Source organism: Raphanus sativus, chromosome 6 (assembly GCF_000801105.2).
Source record: "Raphanus sativus cultivar WK10039 chromosome 6, ASM80110v3, whole genome shotgun sequence".
NCBI lineage: Eukaryota > Viridiplantae > Streptophyta > Magnoliopsida > Brassicales > Brassicaceae > Raphanus > Raphanus sativus.
This window is the reverse complement of record NC_079516.1, coordinates 36,151,122-36,170,258: the sequence shown is the minus strand read 5'-3', so window position 1 is coordinate 36,170,258 and position 19,137 is coordinate 36,151,122. Positions and strand designations below refer to the sequence as shown.

The 19,137-nt window shown below is 31.5% G+C and overlaps 4 protein-coding genes across 5 annotated transcripts; 2 read left to right on the top strand and 2 right to left on the bottom strand.

Annotated features, from left to right (window-relative positions):
- Positions 1–441: 441 nt before the first annotated feature.
- On the top strand, positions 442–2,204 carry LOC108811729 (KIN17-like protein). Of its 2 annotated transcripts, XM_056989352.1 has the most exons (2): positions 442–1,670; positions 1,888–2,204. In XM_056989352.1, the coding sequence occupies exons 1-2, from the start codon at positions 556–558 to the stop codon at positions 1,943–1,945; spliced, it is 1,173 nt and encodes a 390-aa protein (XP_056845332.1). In that variant the 5' UTR covers positions 442–555; the 3' UTR covers positions 1,946–2,204. The 2 variants fall into 2 exon arrangements, with proteins under 2 accessions (XP_056845332.1, XP_018439317.1); XM_018583815.2 differs by lacking the exon at positions 1,888–2,204 and having other exon boundaries at positions 442–1,867.
- A 497-nt stretch (positions 2,205–2,701) lies between these two features.
- LOC108811730 (protein MET1, chloroplastic) lies at positions 2,702–4,508 on the top strand. The gene is made up of 7 exons (XM_018583816.2): positions 2,702–3,205; positions 3,314–3,420; positions 3,514–3,608; positions 3,695–3,771; positions 3,847–3,967; positions 4,031–4,090; positions 4,195–4,508. Exons 1-7 carry the CDS (start codon positions 2,805–2,807, stop codon positions 4,333–4,335), a joined length of 1,002 nt encoding a protein of 333 aa, XP_018439318.1. The 5' UTR covers positions 2,702–2,804; the 3' UTR covers positions 4,336–4,508.
- Positions 4,509–4,579: 71 nt separating this feature from the next.
- On the bottom strand, positions 4,580–8,084 carry LOC108811728 (chaperonin 60 subunit beta 1, chloroplastic). The gene is made up of 15 exons (XM_018583814.2): positions 7,960–8,084; positions 7,460–7,663; positions 7,244–7,369; positions 7,013–7,150; positions 6,831–6,926; positions 6,496–6,738; positions 6,180–6,414; positions 5,932–6,101; positions 5,751–5,828; positions 5,598–5,669; positions 5,402–5,506; positions 5,228–5,320; positions 5,047–5,139; positions 4,837–4,960; positions 4,580–4,743 (listed from the first exon to the last, which is right to left on the bottom strand). Exons 2-15 carry the CDS (start codon positions 7,649–7,651, stop codon positions 4,730–4,732), a joined length of 1,779 nt encoding a protein of 592 aa, XP_018439316.1. The 5' UTR covers positions 7,652–7,663; positions 7,960–8,084; the 3' UTR covers positions 4,580–4,729.
- Positions 8,085–16,521: 8,437 nt separating this feature from the next.
- Positions 16,522–18,893, bottom strand: LOC108811732 (TATA-box-binding protein 2). Its single transcript, XM_018583818.2, has 10 exons — positions 18,659–18,893; positions 18,222–18,301; positions 18,047–18,134; positions 17,801–17,872; positions 17,644–17,694; positions 17,477–17,521; positions 17,279–17,371; positions 17,094–17,195; positions 16,913–16,991; positions 16,522–16,826 (listed from the first exon to the last, which is right to left on the bottom strand). Exons 2-9 carry the CDS (start codon positions 18,296–18,298, stop codon positions 16,917–16,919), a joined length of 603 nt encoding a protein of 200 aa, XP_018439320.1. The 5' UTR covers positions 18,299–18,301; positions 18,659–18,893; the 3' UTR covers positions 16,522–16,826; positions 16,913–16,916.
- Between the last annotated feature and the right edge of the window lie 244 nt (positions 18,894–19,137).

The following is a 19,137-nucleotide window of genomic DNA, read 5'->3' as shown; positions in this document are numbered from 1 at the left end:
TCTAATCTCTCTTATTTTTCTAGTTATTTGGCAAATAAGCCCAAGAATTTTTCTCTATAAAAGAGAGAGAAGAGTAATTAAAAAAATCTAATAATAAAAACTCACTAATTTATATATTTCAAATATATAAAATTAAAATTGTTATTTTATAGAACAAAAGAATCTAATATTTGTAATTTTGTATTGACTTTTAACCATTTTGATCATATAAAAAAAAAGTTGACCGTTAAATATAACTAAAATGAATTGATTTAACGAAAATATAAAATTGATTTGTGATTAACGGAAATTGAGGATTAAAAAGACATGTCAAGAGTTAATAATTTTTTCGGGTTAATTGTTTTCCTTTTTAATTTTTTTTTCTCAATTTTCCTTTATTTTCGGATTATTAGCATAAATAAAATAAAGTTTGATACATACGAGAAGCAACAAAACTCGGTTCTTCGCTGCTCATCGACAAGAAAGAAAAACTCAGATCTCTTCTGCTCTTTCCAGCTGAACCCTATATTTCCCCAATCTCAAGAACCCTAATTTCGCTAGAGGAGAATCAAAAGGATGGGAAAGAACGATTTTCTAACCCCGAAGGCGATGGCGAACCGGATGAAGGCCAAGGGACTCCAGAAGCTCCGATGGTACTGCCAGATGTGTCAGAAACAGTGCCGCGACGAGAACGGCTTCAAGTGCCACTGCATGAGCGAGTCTCACCAGCGCCAGATGCAGGTCTTCGGCCAGAACCCCACGCGCGTCCTCGAGGGCTACTCCGAGGAGTTCGAGACGACGTTCCTCGACCTCATGCGTCGGAGCCACCGTTTCTCCCGCGTCGCCGCCACGGTCGTTTACAACGAGTACATCAACGACAGGCACCACGTGCACATGAACTCGACGGAGTGGGCGACGTTGACGGAGTTTATAAAGTACTTGGGGAAGGCTGGGAAGTGTAAGGTGGAGGAGACGCCTAAAGGGTGGTTCATTACTTATGTAGATAGAGATTCGGAGAGTTTGTTTAAGGAGAGGTTGAAGAACAAGAGGGTTAAGAGTGATTTGGCTGAGGAGGAGAAGCAGGAGAGGGAGATAAGGAGACAGATTGATAGAGCTGCTGAGATGTTTCATGATGATGATGTTGAGAAGAGGAAAGATGAAGACTTGGGGATGAAGAGTGGTGTTAAGGTTGGGTTCTCTCTTGGCGGAGGGATTAAAGCGAGAGGGGAAAGCTCGAGCTCGAAACAACATGTGTTTGAGGAGGATGAGGAGGAGGAGAGAGGGGAGAAGAGGAAACAAAGCGGAGGAGGAGACTCTGAGAGAAGATCGTCGGCTTTGGGTGAGTTGATGAAGGAGGAAGAGAAGAAGAAGGAGAGGATGAATAGGAAAGCTTACTGGCTGTTCCAAGGGATCGTTGTGAAGGTGATGAGTAAAGCTCTGGCGGAGAAAGGGTATTATAAGCAAAAAGGTGTTGTGAGGAAAGTGGTTGATAACTTCGTTGGGGAGATTGAAATGATTGATTCTAAGCATGTGCTACGAGTTGATCAGGAGGAGCTCGAGACCGTGCTTCCACAGATTGGAGGGTTAGTGAAGATTGTGAATGGGGCGTATCGTGGTTCAAATGCCAAGTTGTTGGGTGTGGATACAGACAGGTTTTGTGCTAAAGTGCAGATCGAGAAAGGCGTCTATGATGGAAGAGTCATTAAGTCTATCGAGTATGAAGACATATGCAAACTTGCATAGTATCATGTTCTTACTGTGCTTTGTATTTCAACTTGAACCTTTTGTTTTCTGCAAGCGAGCTTCAGACGCTTACTGTTACTGTTGTAATAAAACAAAATGTTCAAAAGTTTCTGTATTTTGGTTTATTTTAATCCTCATTTGTCTAGTCAAATCTTTGTGGCGAACAGGGTTCATCTCAGAGGTTGAAGCATTTTTGTTCATTATGGATCATCTCTTTGAGTGATGACCAAGGTACTGCAGATGATTCTGTTTCAGACATGTTCTTGCCTAGATGGTCTTGGTTTTTAATTGGTTTACTCAATAGCAACCATTTGTACAGTACGTCAATATCTACTTATGCGATGTAGTTTTTTTCATATGGATTTAACATCACCATGTAGATCAAACGTCTACATGAAACTTTAATCTGTCTGGAACTTGAGCAGCATCTTGTCTTTGACGCAGTTCTTTTACATGTATAACAATAAGACATTGTGTGTGTATGTAGTTCTCATGGATGTTGTGTTGGCGCTTTCCATATCTAAGTTTCCTAGGTTGAAGCAAATGTTATCAAAGTTTGCTTCAAGTAACAAGCAAGTTGCAGTGCAGAGTTCTGTTTCGCCTCCTTCCAGTTCACAAGAAGATTACTGAACTCCAGAATCTTTTCCTGAGAAATTGTTTGTAGCCAACATAAGAGGATCATGAGACTAGAATCTCTTCTCTCCTCTGTTTATCTAGAAAGATGATAGTTTTTCAAGAGAGCCAGTAACACTTTCACTGAACATACCACGTCGATGTAGTGTTGCGTTTGTCTTGTTGCTGAATTGATCATTACTTGAAGAGTGAAAGCACTACTAGTATTGTAATAAAAGAATCCAAGTGATGGGAGATGCGAATTTTAAGACAAAAAAATAAGGATCAAGCTCGCTGATACCATTACAAGATGACACGTGGCAAAACACACCATAGCCACTAAATCATGCAAACTTGTAATCCAAACCACACACACAAAGGTCTCCTCCTCCATATGGCTAAATCCAATTAATCCTCTTGTTTCTTTGGCTTGTGTCTGAGCTCGAACCTAAAGATAAGAATCCACCATCATGTCTTTAGCTCCGACCAGTTATCCATCTCTCTCTTCACTGCCAAGAACCAAGCAAAACCCTGCCTTGATCACTCAACCCAGTTTCATTTCGGTGAAAAGTCTCTTCCTTTCGAGCAATTCGTGCAATAGCCATGTGGCAAAACGGGGGAGTTTTGCTTTGAAAGCGTCGGAGACGGATTCAACAGCCAAACCTGAAGCAGGAAAAGAGAAAGATGGTGGAGAAGGAAATGAGGAAGAAGAAGAGAAGTACGAAACGTATGAGATAGAAGTGGAGCAGCCTTATGGTCTGAAATTCAGGAAAGGAAGAGATGGTGGGACTTACATTGATGCTATTTTGCCCGGTGGTTTCGCCGACAAAACCGGCAAATTCACAGTCGGCGACAGAGTTATTGCCACAAGGTTTGCTCTCTCTCTCTCTCTCTTTTGAATTTTGATTAGCTTTTAGAGAGATTGTCACTGGAATCTTGATTATGTAACTAGTGGACGTTGAATATTTGGAGTGTGCAGTGCAGTGTTTGGGACAGAGATTTGGCCTGCAGCTGAGTACGGTAGGACTATGTACACCATCCGTCAGAGAATTGGTCCTTTGCTTATGCAAATGGAGAAACGATATGGTTTGTTCCCATTCCCAAACTCCAGCTCTCTGGCTTTTTGTGTCATCTATTCTCTCTAAAAATTTGTATTGTTGTGTGTTTCTTAACTTGTAGGTAAGGTGGATGATTCTGGTGAGCTAACAGAGAAAGAGATAATTAGAGCTGAGAGAAATGCCGGATTCATTAGCAGTAGGTTGAGGGAAATTCAGGTTAGTTTCCTCTTGAAACCTTTTTTTTTTTGAAAAAGAATTGTTTATGTTGCAGCAAAAGTAATGTATTGTATGGCTTGGGGTAGATGCAAAACTATCTGAGGAAGAAAGAACTGAAAGCTCAACGGGAGAAGGATCTTCGTGAAGGGCTTCAGTTTTCCAAGTAAATCCTCAAAGTGCTCTTGTGAGAGTTAGCACTTAAAAGTGAGTATTTGACGTGCATCTCTGATCTATGTAGGAATGGTAAATATGAGGAAGCACTGGAAAGGTTTGAGTCTGTGTTAGGCTCCAAACCAACACCAGATGAAGCATCAATTTCAAGTTACAATGTTGCTTGTTGCTACTCTAAGCTTAATCAGGTATAATCTTTTTCAGATATTGCATTTTTGACTTGCAGACCTGATGAGAGTTGTGTTGAATAGGTTCAAGCTGGTCTCTCGGCTCTGGAAGAAGCACTGAAGTCAGGGTATGAAGATTTCAAGGTAATCTCAATTGTGTTCTTCTTATGTTTCAGTCAGTGAGACCTATAAAAGATGGTGTTGTTTGAATGTTTGTTTAAGGTGATGGTATTTTGTTTTGTTTGCAGAGAATCCGAAGCGATCCAGATTTGGAAAACATCAGGAAGTCGGAAGCTTTCGATCCACTCATGAAGCAGTTTGATGAATCTTTCATCAACGAGAGTGCCATTAACGCCATCAAATCCTTGTTTGGCTTTAACAAGAAATAGTTCACCACCTCAAGTTCATAGCTTCTCTTTTCTTCTCTTCTTGGCTATATATATACTGGTGAGGAATTGTATTCAATCGTATAAGGTGTTCTTTTTTACATGTGAATCTCTCTTTACCATTACATTCAATTTGTATTTTCTCATATGAAATGAAAGTAAAACTATTACCTAAATTCAGATACGATAATGTGCATGCATTATTTGTAGACAGTATGAAAATAACAGGATAAACTATTTCCAAACATAAGGAATCATGATTTTATTCATAACATTGATTCAAAATTTCAGTACACACATCACATTCTCTTGTTCAAAGTCATTAACACTTAGCTCTCATCTTTTGCAAGCTAAAAGGAATCTGTTTCCGGTAGAGTTACTTTGTTCCCGCCTCTCCTCAGTATCCATATCCTAGAAACAATAGCAAAACATAATGAGTTATGAGACATGAAGTTGGTGATCTTCTTCACCGGATATTCACAGTATATGAATGTCAAAACAAACCTGAGTTGTCCATTGGGTTGCCTACGGGAACTGGCTCAGGCTCCTTGATCTCAACGACGACACAGTCTGACATCAAGAATGTCTTTGCAACAGAAGCTGCATGTTCCAAGCAACATCTCACAACCTAAAATCCAGACAAATCACAATCAAGTTCAGGGAACAATTAGCTTTAAAATACAGTTTATGCATGTATGTATGCAAACAACTGACCTTTGTTGGATCAATGATTCCTGCAGCCATTAAATCCTCGTACTTGCCGGTAGCAGCATTGTAGCCGTATTTCACGTTATCGTTAGAAAGCACCTGAAAATGAATAAAAAGACAGCTCTTCAAGCATCTGATTCAAACAAGAGCACAAGTGTTTGTGTGTGAAGGTTTTCTGTTAAACTACCTTCTCGCTAACTACGCTTCCATTAACTCCAGCATTCTTGGCAATCAGTTTCAGAGGGTAACTCAGTGCTCTTTTCACGATATCCGCACCAACCTGAAGTACAGGGAATCAGGGAAGTTAAAAGAAGACCTGAAAAGTTTAAGAATCAGTAAGTGAAAGCTTGATGAATTTTACCTTTTCTTCATCATTTTCAAGGGCGGCTTTAATGGCATCAACCTTGGAAGCAAGCCGAAGCAGAGTACAACCACCACCAACAACAATACCTTCTTCAACAGCAGCCTGAGGAATAGAAATCATGATGATCAGGTTAGTTCACCAGAACACAAATAGCACGCTTTTTTAAACCTCATAATAATAATAAAATAATCACCTTTGTAGCATTAAGAGCATCTTCAACTCTCAGTTTCTTCTCTTTGAGTTCTGTTTCTGTTTGTGCTCCCACCTTTAACCAAATACATAAAATCTTTAATTAATATCTCTCGAGCATATTATACTAAATAATACCAATAGGGTTTGTATTAACCTGAATCACAGCAACTCCACCAGAGAGCTTTGCAATTCTCTCATTCAGTTTTTCCTTCTCATAATCTTGCTCTGCTTGCTGCACAAACCAAGTACCATATGTAAGAAGTATGCTAACACAAAAAAACAGTAGAGATCCTACACTTGCTCTACTTTTTCTACTTGAAGTTAAACGTTAATACCTCAATAAGATTCTTAATCTGTGTAACACGCTTTTGCACTGCGTCTTGTGTTGTCCCATCACCTACAATGGTCGAGGTCTCCTTCGTAAGGACGACCTTTGCCGCATTACCAAGAACCTCCTTTCCAGCTTTGTCAAGTGAAAGACCAACTTCCTCACGGATCACAGTTGCTGCAAGGACAGATTGAAAAACATGACAAGATTAAGACCACATCGATTACGCCTAAACACAAGGGCTGAGCAAGTTACCTCCAGTGAGAATGGCAATATCATCAAGGTACTGGCTCTTGCGCTCTCCAAAACCTGGAGCTTTGAGAGCTGCAATCTTCAGTGTGCCTCTAAGCTTGTTAACAACAAGGGTCGCCAAAGCCTCCTGCTCAATGTCTTCTGCAATAATTAAAATTGGGTATCCTCCTCTAATCGCATCCTCCAGAACACCAACAAGATCCCTTGCATTGGTAATTTTCTTGTCAACGAGAAGCAACTGCAGTCAAAACAAACGAACAATACGTTAAGAACATTAAACTCATGAAACACACTTCCGATGGAGCGAGCTCAGAGTTACCTTGCAATTGTCGAACTCAACTGACATTTTCTCACTGTCTGTCACAAAGTAAGGGGAGATGTAACCACGGTCAAATTGCATTCCTTCCACAACGTAGAGTGCGTTCTCGGCACTTCTACCCTCCTCAAGTGTCACCACACCCTTCCTGCCCACTCTGCTCATTGCTTCAGCAATCATACTTCCAATCTCTTCGTTGTTACCTGCACTAACAGCTGCCACATCTGCAAGTTCACTGTCTTCAACCTATACATAAGACATGTCTTCCTTTCAGCGATCATATTTTTTGACTCGTCAGATATTAAAAAGAAAGAGAGTTTATGTATAAAATTTGTAACCTCCTTAGACATTTTCTTGAGCTCGGCAACCAAAGCCTTTGCTGTCTTCTCAATGCCTCTAGTGATCAATACAGGGTTTGCACCAGCAGCCACCACCTGAGTGATACAAAATAATTAAGATTAACATCACTGTAGTTTTTGAGTTTCACCTGAGAAAGCTGAAAGAAGAACGTTATGAATACCTTGACACCCTCAGCAATAAAACCTTGTGCAAGAACAACAGATGTTGTGGTACCATCACCAGCGAGGTCATTGGTCTTGGCAGCAGCTTGCCTGACAAGCTTAGCACCAATGTTCTCAACCGGATCTTCCAACTCAACCTACAGTAGAAAGTTCAAAAGTATTAAAGAGTCTTTTCAACAAAAAAAATAAACATCAGTATTAGAAGAGGGGCAAAAATTCCAATTCCATACCTCCCTGGCAACAGTGACACCATCATTGACAATTCTTGGTGATCCATACTTGCTCTCAAGAACAACATTTCGCCCTTTAGGTCCAAGTGTAACACCAACTAGGTCTGCAAGCTTGTTGACACCAGCCTAGTACAAATTCCAAAAAAAAAAACACTTTAGTAAAGTTTGGGAATATATATATATATATAATCCACTAAAAAAACACAGAAAGCTCACTTGAAGTTTCCTAATAGTAGCCCCGTCTTTGTTGAAATGCAACTCCTTGGCTGCACATACAATAGCAGGAGTGGATCTTCTTAGCCTGGGGCACACGTTCTGCCTCCTTCCGAACGAGCTTGAAGACAGCTTTTGGCCATTTGGAGCAACCATTGAACCAATGGAAGACGTTGCAGTGAAAGTCGATGCCATTTTTTTTTATAACTACAGACACAGACAGTTCAACAGTTAGATAACATTTCTAAGAATTATTAAAAAAAAAAGACTCTTTCTTTTCCTTGATATTTGCTTTATAAAATCAAAAACAAAACAAAAACTGATGAAAACTCGCAACAATATAAGAAAAGAAGAAGAAAGGAGGCACATTTCAAAGTAGACAATTGACAAGAGTTAAAAAAAAAAAAAAGGTTTCAGCAAGTTCTCATCCAACATAACAACACCACACATAAACTGAGCCACAGAAATGATTATAAAATGGGCAAGGAAGAAAAGGAACTAACGGAGAAGTGAAGAAGTGAAGCAGCGGAGAAGGTTCTTCACCGGAAGGGGGTTTTCCGGATAAGGAGATTGGAGGGGAGTAGTGAGTGAGTAGGTTTATCTCTTCCTTGGAAGATGCCTTTTAACGTTCCCTTAGCTCTCCAACCTTAGTTAATCATGGCCGTTGGATTGGATTGGTAATTGGATCCTGGATCTCTTTTCCTGGCCTTGTTTCAACTGGGCTTTTAACACTTGGCCCCTTTTAGATAAGAACTAGTCAAAAATGTATAATCATTTCTAAGTTTTCTTTATATTGGAACCCTTAGAATAGTTGAATCTAATGATTTAATCAAATGACTAGGTGTTTTCCTGCACCATGTGCAGTAAAAAAAATTCAAAATTTAATTTATATTTTAAAATAAGGTTTATTAAATATTATAGTTTTTTACCAATATTTAAATATAGATTTGATTTAGTTAAATATTAAATTAAGATAAAATGATTTTGTTTATTTAAAATTATATTGAATAGTATATATGTATATATTTAAATTATAATCTTATATAGTATTTTCTATCTATTTATATTGTTTAAATATATTAAATTAATTTGTATAAAACTAATAAAATGATATAAAATTGTATAATTATCAAAAAGAAAAATAAACAATATTTATAAAAAATATATATGTAAGAACTAATGATTTTACAACTAGAAATCTAAAGCTCTAGTAATACAAATTATATAATTATAGAAAATAAAATAATATTTCGAAATTTGTAATGTTATATATGAATATATCTATATTATTAAAGTTGAAGTACAAATTGAAGATGTTTGGAAACAAGGATAGTAAGATAAATGAGATATGTTTGGCAACATGGATAGTAGAGATGTATACTTTCTTTTATTTATACATTTAGCCATTGTATTTTCAATAAATTAATAACAAATGAGAATTGATTAGAAACATGAATAACATATTTAATACTTCTTTTTATTTAAACATTTAGCCATTGTTTTTATAATAAATTAAACAACATTCTTTCTATATTTCTTTTTATTTACAATTCTGTCACAATATTTACAATTCTTTATGGTAAAAAAAAATACAAACTGAAATATAAATAGTATATTATATAAAAATTAAAAACAGTATTATTACCTTATTTAGTTTTGTCAAATAAAAAAATTTCAAGAGTTCAATTTTCAAAAAAATATCAGAAAATTAATAATAATTCATAGAAAACTGATGCAAAAAATTAAAACTTTGAAACATGGATAAAAGTATGTCAAGAAGAAAAAAATAATGGCTTATGTTATTAATAAAAATTGGAAATCCATTATATCATTTTTAAAATATACAAAATGGACTAATCTAATTACCTAAAACATTGTTTTGTCTAAAATAATCATAAAATAAATTTTAAATTTTATATACATATTAAAATATGCATATATTCAAAATTTTATTTTTACTATAATATTTTCCAATAACCTTTATTAAAATATTTTCAATACATATAAGAAAAATACAACAAAAAAAGATTAATTTTATATACCAACTTAAATTAAGGTTTTTATATTTCACATTAAACTTTAACAATATAATATATATGATTATTTATAAGATGGTACATATAAAATACTATCACTTATATGATTATTTATATTGACATGAAAAATGAATAGCAATATATTTTTGAAATATACATCCGCACGGGCATGCAGGTCAAAATTTATTTTAATTTACAATTTAAATATTTAATTAATATAGAAATATGTCACATTAAGTATTGTACAGTTGCATTCTAAAAATCATTTATTTTAACAACAAGTCAAATAAATATGTTGATTGGAGAGGGAATAAAACAAAGTCAGAGAAACACATAGTTTACCAGAGACACTCTAGAATGTGTCGAATTTATTATAAAAAAAGTTTCACTAAGATAAATACATTCAATAGCTACAAACAAATAATATATTTCACAAAAGTGAATAATAATATCTGCGCTTTCGAAGCGCGGATCAAAATCTAGTCTATATTATTAAAGTTGAAGTACATTTGGAGTTTGTTTGGAAACAAGGATAGTAGAATAAATGAAATATATTTGGAAACATGGATAGTAGAGTAAATGAGATATGTTTGGAAACATGAATAGTAGAGATGTGTATTTTCTTTTATTTACACATTTAGCCATTGTATTTTCAATAAATTAATAACAAATGAGAATTGTTTAGAAACATGAATAACATATTTTTATTTATTAGTTAATCAATATTACGTTTTACAACTATATTATTAAAGTTGAAGTACATTTGGAGTTTGTTTGGAAACAAGGATAGTAGAATAAATGAAATATATTTGGAAACATGGATAGTATAATAAATGAGATATGTTTGGAAACATGAATAGTAGAGATGTGTATTTTCTTTTATTTACACATTTAGCCATTGTATTTTCAATAAATTAATAACAAATGAGAATTGTTTAGAAACATGAATAACATATTTTATTTATTAGTTAATCAATATTACGTTTTACATATGATTAAACGTTTGGTTTAGTTTATTTTACTAAAATATTTTTATTTTAGTTTCCATCGGTGGAAAATTACGTACCTAAAAATATAGTTCAAAGATATGTTTTTGTGAATAAAATAATAACTTAAAATAAAAATAATTAAATGTGTTACATTTATTACCATTTGATTTTTTACACCATATAATTATTTTACTTGATAAAAAAAACTTTTTATATTTCATTTAATTTAGCCAAACACATAGAAAGAGTTTTTTTATTAATTTATAAAATAGTTAGATTATTTGTCCATTTAGGTACATGGTGTTTCTTTCAGGTATCCTTTTTTTGGTTTGAAACCAAATCCCGCTTGAATATTATAAAATTATGTGTGGATTTTGAGGTTGGTCATTCTGGATCTGGATGAATTCGGTTCTGATGTATAGGAACCTTAAAATATCTAAATAACCAATGTATCTAAAACGGGTTCGGATATTTATAACAAAAATAGCCATATAACTTTATTCGGTCCAGGTCTTTTGAATATCGTTAGTTATATTATGATAAATCTAAAATATATAACATTAATTATGAAAAATAAATATTGGTGTATAAAATATATTTCAGGGGCCAATTTAACAAAATGTTAGTTAGTTCAGTTGAAATAAATATATTTAAAATATTTATATGAACTGAAAAAGAAATCAATATAAAAGTAGTGTACATTTGGATTCAAAATCATTTCTTTTAACTACAAACTACACATATATTGATTTGTATACAAATTTAAATTACAATGTAAATATTTAAGTAATATAGAAATATGTCACATTGTTTAAACAAAATATCAATGTAAAAGTATTGTACAATTGCGTTCTAAAATCATTTATTTTAACAACAAGCCAAATAACTATGTTGATTGGAGAAGGAATAAAACAGAGCCAGAGAAACATATAGTTTACTAGAGACACTCTATGTGTCGAATTTATTATAAAGAAAGTTTTACTAAGATAAAAATACATTCAATAATTACAAACAAATAATATATTTTATAAAAGTGAAAAATAATACCCGCGCTTTCGAAGCGCGGGTCAAAATCTAGTTTATTTTATAGATAATGTATGAAATATTACCATATTTAAAAAGGTTTATCAAAAATAAATATCAATATTAAATGTAATGTATGAGTTATTACCATATTCTAAAAAGTTTACCAAAAATATAAATCAACATTAAATGAAATAATCCATGTCATCTTTTTCGGAAGCCATGTCATCAATTGTAATAGTCATGTCATATTTATTTTGTGAAACTGATTGTAGAGAGGACATGTGGCAAAATCACTTCCCAAATATAGTCTAGGGGATTAACTAAACGTGTTCTCTATGACTTTGACATTTTACTCATACCGGAATCCCAATCGAATCACGGATATTGACATAGAAAAAATTGGATATCCAAACCCAGACAGTAATATCCGAAGTTTATCTACTGGAGCTTTGACCAAGCACCCCCGGTCAATTCCGCTTTGGGGTCACCCCTTACTTTACCATTATTATAGGAGTATGGGGTTAGAGACAAAGAAAGATCAAGGCAGCATATCAGTTTTTCCTAATTATATAATTTTAGTTTTCTTTTCTCATTTTATTCAAGTATTTAAATTGATGTTGTACATGGTTTAAAATTATATAATTGCGGATAAGTTAATTTGCTATTCACTTAACACATGTTCAACTCCACTCAATTTTTTATTTTAAAATGTAGTAAAAAATGTTCAAACTCAACTTTATATCTCACTTTATAATGGAGTTTATTCCATAAACTATATATGGATCCGTGCGATGCACGGATCTTATTTTATGTTTTAATTTCATGAACACATAAAAAGAATGAAAATATTTTTCACATTAGTTCATGAATTTTCAATATATATTAATGACTTATTTTAGTAACAATAATATGTTTTCTTATATTAATTTTGATTGGTATTTGTATTTCAATAGTCGTGGTATTTTAAATAGTATATTAATTTTTTTATTTTTTAATAAGTACTTCAATTTTAATTATTTTCCAAAATAATTCTCCATCTGCTCTGTTTTAAGCGACGCTTTAGAAATTTCACATAAATTTCGGCTACTTATACAATACCTAATTTAATCTTTTTATATATATACTTAATTTATTCTAGCCATTATTGATTATTGCGATAAATCATGTTAAAAGATTAAAATAAGTCAAATTTGGTAATTTTTTGCCTTTATTCTCAGAAACGTCTACTATATTGGAACAAAATAAAAACACTAAAATGACTTTTAAAAAAGAATGGAAGGAGTATTAATTATAGTTAATTGAAACATATAAAACTGTGAGCTCTCTATATTGTATATATTGTGTAAGACAAATTAAAAACAACACAACTCAAAATATTAATGTTACACAATTCAGTATTTATTATTGATAATTAGCTAAATATCGAGTATATTACTAAGTAAAACATCAAATTTGTTTACTTTAGCATTTATGGTATGACTTTAACCTGTTTTCTATATATCATATATTATTTAAACTTTTTGATATATAATATTTTATAAAACACTAGTCTTTATGTTTTAAAAGTTTGAAACTCTGCAGTTGTAGTGACTTTTGATAGTACAACGTATATTGTAAAATTCGAGTTGACAAATATAGACCAACTTTTTAAGCTTTGGTCTTAAATTTTGTTGATAGTCATTGCATATTAAACTTGTAAAGTAAATTGAAGTTTTTTTTGTTTAAAAGGTCACCTTGCATCTGTTGGTATAAGACTTATTCTAGGAATAAAAATCTGTTTTTCCACATAACTTCCAGTTATGATTTTTGTTTCAATAATCATGTTGCCTAGACGGGTTATTTGTGACATCGTTCTATTGCAAAGTTTTTCTCTTTTATCTAAATACCTTAATGGCATGATCTACAACATTCCATTTACAAAGTCATTCTCTTTGATTTCAATTCTCCGGTAGCATAACATACAACAAAATAACATATTTTATATGTCGATAAGAACAAACATACATAAGCATAATAATCACATTAACTTAGGCACCAAAACATAACATTTATATGTATAGATGCATAAGTATAATTGTAGCAACAACAAATGTATGGTAACATGACTATTATATTTGTTTTTTAGAAAAAAATCAACATCAATTTAATGTGAAAGTAAGGATATCTAGTTATTTCCTCAACATATAACACCTAAAAAGGTAGAACACACGAAGATGTGAAATAACATTCATAAAAACTCACATAAAATATATTTCTTGTATCTCTTATTATGTTTGGTGTCAAAGTATGAGAAGTGACAAAATATGAGAGAGCTTAATCATATATATAGATGTGAATAATTATAGCTCCTTTTAGTTTATGATTTTTAAAAAGAAAAATATAGAGTTTAATCATGATTGTGAATAATTATAGTTGCTTTTGGGTTTTGATTATTAAAAAGATTATTAACTATAAATAGGAAAATTAGTTATTCATAAAAATATAAATAATTATTCAACAAATCTTTTTGGATTAAGATTTGAAGAAAGGCAAATTACTATTATAACACATTTTTACAATTCTTTTATGTTTAAGATTTTAGAAAAGGACAATTACTATCAATAATTACTATCAATTTGATTTTACAATTATATTTTCTTTATAAATTGAGAAAACGAAAAATTAGTATTAAAAATCATTAGACAAGTATTATTTTGTGTAAAAATATTTAAAATAAAAAGTATAGAAAATATTATTAAATAATTTAAAATTACTTTAAAATGTTTTTATTATCTTCTTATATATTTTATTAATCATGATATATTTTAACACGTGTCAAAATCTAAAAATGTAAATTAATATCAAATAATCTTTTACAGTTATTCTTTTGGATTTTAGAAAAAGAAAATTAGTATTAAATAACTTATTTTACAAAACTTTTTTTCTTTAGGATTTTTGAATATTATAATAATTACAATCTTATTACTTTCCAAATCTTTTTCTGTTTAGTATTTTAAAGGAAAATTTCTAAAAAATATTATTAAATAATATTAAATTTTCGTTTTACCATTACATAAATTTTAAAATTAGTTTATTTCAAAATTATTTTTAATTATCTTAGTATATATTTTTATAATTATTAAATATTTTTAACACATCTCACATAATAAAAGGAAATTACTATCGAGTAATCCATTGTAATTATCTTTTGTTTAGTATTTTAAAATAAAAAATTAATATTATTATCTTAGTAACAAATGTCATAATCTTAAATTTTCGATTGACACATGTCGCGATCATGTTAATTAGTAACTTTGGAGAACCAAACTTTATATAATAAGATAGATTAATCTACCTTTGTTTGTTCATTACTCCATTATAGAATGAGATATAGAGTTGGATTGAAGCAATTTTATTCTATTTTCTATTTTATTTTATTTTGGAGGAAAAAAATATGGAATTTTACATCAGAATGCTCTTATAATGCATGTCAAGTTTCTTGTTTTCTGTATTAAGAAAAGTTGAATTCAAAATTTTTAAAACAATTAAATAAGTGTTTTTTAATTTTAAAAAGTTTTGTTTCGAAACCAATTAATCGTCCAACCTATTAAAATTTTAAAAGTTTAGTTACGTTAATTGTCTATTTTTAAGTATAAGAAACTTGAGTAATAAAAAAATTGAGTTTTTCTTCAAAATCTAAAATATTCTAACTTTACCTGAAATAATCGAATCCAAACTAAAAATAGTCAAACTTAACCCGATATGTAGGAGTACTTGAACAAGTTTCTAGACCCCTACCTATATTATTATTAGAAAATTAAATTTGCTTATTTTCATATTTTCATGATTTTAGGATACATCATTAGTTTAATTAATATAATTATTTAAATAGTATTTTAATATATATTTATCATAATATTTAAGATAATTAATAAACATTAACCTATTCTACTGATATATATGTATATATATTCATCATGTTATTTATGATATTTAATTAATAAATAGATATTAACATTTGATATTACAATATATATTGAATAATATCATAATTATATTTATCTTATTTTTACTTTATAATTGTAATGACTATTACTATAGCCAGCTTCTCTAATTCTTATCAGATATATTGAACCTGATACATATTACTACAATATTATCATAGAAAATATGTAGTAAAATATAAATTTTATTCTATAAATATTTTATAAATATTTAATATTAAAATCATATTCATAACCTTAAATTAATTATTTTTTACTTTTACATGATGATATCAAAATCACAAATGAATTTATACTAATAACGGATATATCCGTAAAATCTCAAATATTATCAAAAATACATATTTAATACCAAAATAGTAAATATTATATAAACCTCAAAATGAAAATTTACTAAAATATTTATAAAATATATGGAATATTTTTTTAAAAAATATATATATATATATATTTATTTATTTATTTATTATGTTATGTAGGACATTTAATTAATAAATAGATATTAATAATATCTTACAATAATATCATAATTACGTTTATCTTATTTTTTATTTTATGATTTGAATGACTAATATCATAGCCAGCCTCTCTATTTTTTATTGGAAATATTGAACCAAATACAAATTATTACAATATCAAAGTTAAGATTAAAGATAAATCATCATAAAAATATGTCTTAAACTATAAATTATATTCTTCTGTTGAATATTTTTTATATATTAATATCAAACAGTTATATTCCTAACCTAAAAATAAATTAATTTGTATTTGGACTTTGACAAACATCAAAAAATCACAAATGAATTTATATTAATAATGAATTTATCCGTAAAATCCCAATTGTTATCAAAAATATATATTTAAAGAAAAATAGTAAATATTATATAAATCTTGTCAAAAGGAATTTGGAAGGACAAAAGGAATTTGGAATTATACAATCTGTAGCCACCAAAAAGTAGTAACATAAGCGAATTTAAATTCTTTAAACTGATGTATGAAACTAAAAACATTTCAGAATCTAATGCTGCAAATCGGTTTAAAGGAGTTTATTACAGAGTCTTGGTGTCTTATTACAGATGGTTAGCAGAGAGGTTCTAAGTTACTATGGTATTGCTCATTGAAACAAACATTACAGGAAAAAGATACGTGGAAGAAACATACAACAAAAAAAGAGATACATTGCCATCTCCTTTCGGTATTTACAGTTTTTGGTTTTCAATCTGGATCAGACCAAGTCCTTATTGAAGTAAGATAACCTCACTAAGCGCTTGCCACCATCCTGAGATCTCTAGTTCATGACAATCCAAATGTGAACATGTTTTCTGGTGTATAGACTCTGCTTGTATCAAAGGATAACAATCAATTGGGTTAAGAGGTACAGAAAAAAATACAAAGAGAGATAAAGAAAGTTGGGAGACTTACACTACTATTGTTGGATTTTCCTGAACTCTGTAAGAACTGGGTAGATATTCTCAAAGGCGGTGTAAGTCTCTTCTCTCATCTGTGATAGTGTAACCTCAAGATTCCATCAGATGACCCCAAGTATTTTCATGACAACATGTGTTTTAAATCATTCAGAGAGAATGTAGAATTATTTACTTACTTTGGCTCCAGTTATAACAATCTTTCCAGACACAAAAATAAGGAGCACTATCTTTGGTTGTTTCATCCTATATATCAGACCTGGGAATAGTTCAGGCTCGTACTGGAGAGAGAGAGAAGCGAACCATCAGACAACATTATCTCAAACAACTACAATGCTATACGATTCTTGATGTTATCACTTACACTTGAGAAAGCACTGTGAGAGTAAGCAAGACCTTCAAGCCTAATGGGGAATTTGACATCACAAGAGCCTACAATGTTCTGAATCTTGAAATCCTGCAGAATGTAATCAGCTCTTTTTACAAGACTTGTACACATGGAAACCAAACGAGCGGCTACTTGAACTGGTACTACTCAAGTATAATGCAGTGTATGTGTTACCTTGAACTTTGCAGGAAAGCCAAGCTTTTGAACAATCCGAGCGTACTGAAAAACAAAAAAAAAAGAAGTTCAATACCATAATAAATAACAAACACCTGTATCAAGTTTATGACTACAGTGTTCCCAGAAGACAGAAAATCAGATAGTACTAAGAGGAGACGATTTACCTTCCTTGCAGCCAGTTTTGAAAGGTGTTCACTCTTAGCTCCAGTACACACCTAAAATTAGAAAACATAGATGCAACGTTAAAACGAGAACGTGGTAGATCGATCCATTTGAGATAAAAGGTGAACAAATATGCTATAAAGGCAATACACACGATACCATTTTTCCAGAAGCAAAGATCAAAGCGGTGGTCTTTGGCTCTCTTATCCTCATGATTACCGCAGCAAAACGCTGGAACGTGGAACACACAAAACATTAAACTAAATCCAGAAAATACAAACAAAATTAGTTTAAACTTCATATAGCCACAGTGACTTTTAAACAAAATCATTTTCAAATGGCTTTTAAATTCACTTTTTTTTTAATTCAGGTCCCAATCAACAAAAGAAAAGACAGAAGGTAAACCTTGGGATTATATTCAGCATTACGAGCCTGCAAAGCAATGGCTTTAAGATCAAGCTTGCAGTCTAAGTTGACTGTTGAGACAATGTTTCTGAAACAAGACAAAAAGTTCATTTCACAAAAGCACAAACTCAACAATCAAAAAAGGGAAAAAAAAAACAGAAAGGAGAGAACTCACTGAAGAGTAGGAACAATCCCTGAAGGATGCCTGCTAAGGTCAACTGGCTGGCTCCCTTCCATTCCTTGCTCAGCCATTCTCTTTCATACACAAATCGTAAACAAAAATCAGCAAGATCCCGACACATACAGTACAATTAAAACACAAGTGGTTCTAAGCCGACAAACCATCCACGAGACAGATGATTCAAGTTTCAACAGTCGAATTCATTGACGAAAACAGGTTGTAATAAAAAGGGTCTTTGATTACTGAAGCATAGAGCTTATTACAATTGTCTCATAATCAGACAAGGACATTTTTTTGTTGTTGAAAGAAGCTAATCGAAAGAATTATGAGATCCAATTCGAAACGACAACTTAAAAGGGTTACGATGAAACTCAAACCAGATCCGAGTAATTGAACCCATAAGAAACTAAGGGTAAGAGACAAAATCAGACCTTTCGCTAGTTTGCAATCCGGAATCTGAAATCTAGGGTTTAGTTAGCCCCAAAATGATTGGAAGAGAAGGATTTGAAAAAAAAGGGGAAGGCTTTATATACACAAGAGTGATGAGATTTTAGAGAGGGAAAAGAGATTTGTAAAATGGGGGATTTATAAAGGATCTATCGCTCCCTCTGCCTCTTGGGGATGAGATTTGTGATGAGGGGGTCGCGTTTTGGATCTGAGGAGGAGCTTATTGACTTCTTTGTTGGTACGTATATATACTTTCCTAAACTACCCCTCTTCTATTATGTAAAACGAGGGTAGTTCTGGGAATTCAGGTAGATAGTTCTAACATTACTGTCTTCGCTGGATATGTATGTCAACGACCACTCTTTGTCCGCCACGTATTATTACTCGTGCGTGTACTCTTTATTTTGATAACATGAACATAGTATGCCATTCTTCATTTGCTAAAGCTCTATCCAATCGACAT

Coding starts and splice junctions, on each gene's coding strand:
- LOC108811729 (XM_056989352.1), top strand. CDS start 556: ATGGGAAAGAACGATTTTCTAACCCCGAAGGCGATGGCGAACCGGATG. Junction 1,671..1,887: donor ATCGAGAAAGGCGTCTATGA/TGGAAGAGTCAT, acceptor TTTGTGGCGAAC/AGGGTTCATCTCAGAGGTTG.
- LOC108811730 (XM_018583816.2), top strand. CDS start 2,805: ATGTCTTTAGCTCCGACCAGTTATCCATCTCTCTCTTCACTGCCAAGA. Junction 3,206..3,313: donor GACAGAGTTATTGCCACAAG/GTTTGCTCTCTC, acceptor TGGAGTGTGCAG/TGCAGTGTTTGGGACAGAGA. Junction 3,968..4,030: donor GCTACTCTAAGCTTAATCAG/GTATAATCTTTT, acceptor TGTGTTGAATAG/GTTCAAGCTGGTCTCTCGGC.
- LOC108811728 (XM_018583814.2), bottom strand. CDS start 7,651: ATGGCATCGACTTTCACTGCAACGTCTTCCATTGGTTCAATGGTTGCT. Junction 6,739..6,830: donor TCAAGAAAATGTCTAAGGAG/GTTACAAATTTT, acceptor TCTTATGTATAG/GTTGAAGACAGTGAACTTGC. Junction 5,670..5,750: donor GTGGAGTTGCTGTGATTCAG/GTTAATACAAAC, acceptor ATTTGGTTAAAG/GTGGGAGCACAAACAGAAAC.
- LOC108811732 (XM_018583818.2), bottom strand. CDS start 18,298: ATGGCTGAGCAAGGAATGGAAGGGAGCCAGCCAGTTGACCTTAGCAGG. Junction 17,873..18,046: donor ATGCTGAATATAATCCCAAG/GTTTACCTTCTG, acceptor TCCACGTTCCAG/CGTTTTGCTGCGGTAATCAT. Junction 17,372..17,476: donor GCTTTCCTGCAAAGTTCAAG/GTAACACATACA, acceptor TACATTCTGCAG/GATTTCAAGATTCAGAACAT.